The sequence below is a fragment of the Centruroides sculpturatus genome, unplaced genomic scaffold, assembly GCF_000671375.1.
Source record: "Centruroides sculpturatus isolate CEXI.00-Female unplaced genomic scaffold, Cexi_2.0 scaffold3257, whole genome shotgun sequence".
Classification (NCBI taxonomy): Eukaryota; Metazoa; Arthropoda; class Arachnida; order Scorpiones; family Buthidae; genus Centruroides; species Centruroides sculpturatus.
In genome coordinates this window covers 1-4,487 of record NW_019387755.1, presented here as the reverse complement: position 1 = coordinate 4,487, position 4,487 = coordinate 1, and the positions used below count along the sequence as shown (strand labels likewise).

General features: G+C 26.1%; 1 protein-coding gene across 1 annotated transcript in view; it reads right to left on the bottom strand.

Moving 5' to 3' along the window:
- The window catches only part of LOC111616621 (trafficking protein particle complex subunit 9-like), a 10,990-nt gene extending 6,765 nt beyond the window's left edge, over positions 1-4,225 (bottom strand). Inside the window, exons 1-3 of the mRNA XM_023358013.1 lie at positions 4,199-4,225; positions 3,350-3,492; positions 3,168-3,253 (exon numbers count right to left, since the gene is read on the bottom strand). Coding sequence (XP_023213781.1) covers positions 3,168-3,253; positions 3,350-3,492; positions 4,199-4,200 — 231 coding nt within the window. The 5' untranslated portion in view covers positions 4,201-4,225. The remainder of the gene's footprint in view (positions 1-3,167; positions 3,254-3,349; positions 3,493-4,198) is intronic.
- Positions 4,226-4,487: the final 262 nt, after the last annotated feature.

Genomic DNA, 4,487 nt, shown 5'->3' with positions numbered 1-4,487 from the left:
CCACGTCGTCCATGCCTTACGCCGCCCTTGGTCATAGAAATGATGTAATTTGAATATAAATTATTTATAAATGCTTATGTCAAGTTATATTTTTATTACTACGTAAAATATATTTAAGAGTTTACGACCACTGTGCTGGGTGAGATGTCGTTGAAAGAAAAAAAGTTATGCATTCCATCATGTGCGTAAACAGTGTCGTAATTCGCCAAGTGCAAATCAGCAAATTCGTAAGATTTTTGTTTATTTTGAACAATCCGGATAATCGAAAATCCGGATAATGGAGGTCCAAATAATGGAGGTTGTACTGTACTTCATTCTTAAACTTTACCTGATGGCAAGAAGTATATTTCCTGTTTTTGTGGCAGCACCAATAGTTTCCTGCAAAATTTTAATTTGCAGACTAGGCCAACCCCTCTTATTGCCTTTGAAACAAAAACATTTTATTGAATTGAAAGAAACATAAATTTTATAAATTAATAATAAAATGTATAGTAATAATACTAATAAATGATAATTATCAATGAATGTAGATTATAGTAAATAAATATTATATTAATATATATTATTTAACTTCAATATCACATTTAAGCTTATATATGTGGAAGAATTTTGGATTCTAAAATTCAAATCTGCATGTAAATATAAAGAAAATAATTTATTGAAAAAGAATTCAAATAAGAGAAGAAACAAAATATATTTAAAAAAACAAACAAGAACATACTAAGATATTTTGATGGCATCAACGATGCCTCAATAAACCTCAATGGTCAAACTGCTCAATTATATTCAGTTATAAATTTTTAAACAAAGAAAAACACATGTAATGTTTTGTTTTTTCTTACTTTACTTTCCATTACTTTGTTGTTTTATTATAGTTTTGTTTATTGTTTACCAATAAAACTATATACCGTATTTACTCGCATATAGAATGAGGTGTGACTTTAAAGATCAAAATAAAGAAAATTAAATTTATTAATACAATTCTAATTTTATTTTGTTTAATTACAAGTAAAATATCAAATGAACGTAAATGCGCACATTGTCCCGCAAAAATTACAGGCATTTTACACTTTAAAGAAAAATCCTGTAAAATCGACAACATAATTTGTTCACGTAAAGCTGGACAATCAAGAACCTTTTTTTTTTTTTCTTTTTTGCTAATTCTTAACAGTCAAATCAATTCTCCATCGATTATACTTACGAGTTTCTCTGAATTCTGATTTCTGAATAATTATCCATTTTCATGTGAGAATGGATTAAAACTTATATCATGCTCCCGTGTTATTTTGGAATTTCAAACTGGAATTCAATTCAAAAGCTTTGCTTTTCCTATTGCTATTCATCTTTACTCCCGACAATATACAAGAACAATTCAAACGATCCAGATAAAATACTTATGTTTTTAAATACAAAAGAGTAAAAAATGTGAATACATGGTTCACAAAAATTATTTGCAAAAACGCAAAGAATCTTTCACTTGTGCACAACCTAGGAATTTGAAGCTGTGATAAAGGAATAAAAACCTCATGTTATATGCAAGTAAATACGGTATAAATTTTATTATTTATATGATTTATTGTATCATTTTATTTATTTATAAAAAATACCATAAATTATATAAATAATAAATATATATGTAGAATTTACCAATATAACAGTAAACAAAAGTATAATGAAACAGCAAAACAGACAAACTAAGGTGACAAAATATCATCAAGTGACAGAGAAAAGGTTAAGTCTCTATTCCATCTGTTATCATGCAGAAGAAACTCGTAAATCTCAGGCTATACAACTTACATGAAGATGTTGTTCCCATGTTCAACAAGACACTCTTTTAAGGATGACCATACCAACATACTACATTAATGAAATAAAAGCCCTGAAAATTTTTAAGGCCAGTATGAAAATCAATTGCATCAATTACAAAAAGGAAAAGTCTGTTTCCAGGGCATGGCAAGCATGATATAATGCAACACTATGAAACCAACATGCATTCAATGGGTGCTCTTAATTCAGATGATGTAATCCAAACATCAAATTCCATATGACCAAATTTGAAATGTGCATTCCAAGCATTCCACTTTTGAACTCTTTGATTTCCTGAAGAAGGCATTCACTGTAGGCCAAAAATATTTGAAGACTTTTTGAAAAAATTTTGAAGACTACTTCTGTTTTGGTGAGATTTTATTGTGACATCCTATGATCATTATCCAGTTCTGAGTCTGACACACACACACACAAGCATTTATTTATAAAATTAGGATAAAGCAATCTTCATTTTAATTTATTTATTATTTAAAACTGTCAATAATCAATTTCATATTTGTTACTTCTCAATTATTAGAAAACATTAATCATATGACAGATATTTAAAAGTATAAATTAATACTTTTTAGTTTTAATTAAAATATTTTTAAAATTATAATTAAGCAGTAAAATATTCCTAACCTTTTAAAATATTTAAGTATATTTTAATAATATAATCTAAACATTTTTAAAGGCATTTTGTAAAATAATATATTTGTATTTGAATAAAAAGTTCAAATTAATTTATAACTTCGTTGATTTATCAAATCAATAAAAAAGAAAAAAAGTGAAGTTATAATTTAAGCTTTTTCCACGAATAATTAATTTTATAATTTTTTAAAACATTTTAGTTAAAAAGTTATATTTTAATAATAATATCAAATAAAAAAGATCAAGATTAAACTTACATAACTGATTATCTGCTTCATAANAAAACAAACAAGACTTTCATGACAATGTATAATCACATCATTGCTCAAGTGAGCATAATTCTGAACAATTTTGATACAAAATATTTTCTCACACTAAGCTGCAATCTTGTGCTCTCTAACTCCCAACTATTTCTGTACTTGAAGACATTTTTAGTGGGAAAATTCAACAGAAATGAATAAAAGACTAATTGACAAGGTTAGTTAAGAATCTGGCAACAGATTTCAATAAAAAAATAAAAAGCCTGTGTGATAATATGAAAAGTTTCTCAATCTTGAAAATGATTATGTTGTAAATAGGAAAATACAAGTCTAAACTTTTAATAATAAAAAAATGTCCAAAATGTTTTCTTTGTGTCTGTTTTAGTAAATTGGAACTTAATTTTTGAATGCCTTTTGTAATTGAATTAAATTACAGATATACAATTTTACCATTTGTGTGACTTGTAATTCAAATGGTAAAGGATTAAAAACTTCCAGTAAAACTTCACATATATCTTCACAAACCCATTTAAAATCTGAAAAAATACTACAAATGAATAATTTGTTGATGTTAAATTTAATTTACTTGTTACAAATCATTCATAATCTTCATATCTGTGTTCTTATCTTACCAACTTTGTTACGATCACTTGGCTTCTTTTTGTAGTTTCTTTGAATTGGAGAGCATATAAATGATGATTCTTGGTATATTTTGCATTTTGATGAAAGTTGGAATGGAAAGTAATGTGAGGAAGGCTTTTGTAATTTAAAAGACCTTTAATAAATAAAATAAAAAATGTCAGAAATCATCTAATTTTTCATCTGAAAAATCATATAAAATTTATTCATTAGATGATTTGCCATATCCTTTAAATTCTGGAATAAAATTAGTGAAATGCATAATAACTACAATGAAACAATACAAATACTCTTTTCTTACAATCACTAAAACAAACATATTCTATATTTATTCATAAAATAATTGAATGTAATTAATGTACAGTACTTCATATGTAATATTTTCATGATATACATATGCAAATAAGCATTAATGCAAATAAGTATTAATCAAGTATATTCTGAAAATGTTGATTAATATTTATTTTATAAAAGAATAAAAATAGCTAGATAGTCAAAAATGCTTATTCAGTTAATAAATGATTATTGATATTTTAAATACTAGCAAGGAAACAATGTACTGTACAGGTAGCCCTCAGTTTATGCCACAGTTCCGTTCCTACAAAAGCCAGCGCAAATCGAATCGGTATAAAATGAACCCATATTTACAATGAGTATAGGGTTAGGTTTTACATAAGTGAAAAATAAGCAAATAATTTTGTTTATTAATACAATATAATACAAAATACATATATTATAAATTTTAATTTTTAAAATGTATTTTATAATAAAATAAAGTGAAATGTTTTTATTAAAAAATCTTAAGAAAAACAAATGATATTTCAAAGTTTTGGATCTCTTACATTTTTCAGAAAAAAGTATCCATCTTTAATTCTTTAGATTTTTGTTTTCTTTCGTTAAGAATTTCAGAATATGGTCAAATGGATGCGATGATGCTCCTTTTTACATTTGCACTTCACTCCCAATTGTTGTCTTCCACCATGATACCTACTTTATTCTTGTATACGTGGGTATGTAAACATTTAATATTTTAATATTTTTATTAGAGAGGTTGAGGCGCACGTTTTAAACGTGTAAACGTGTACGTGTGACGTTCGGCGCCGCTTTCCCGTAAGCCTAAAAGTTTGACAA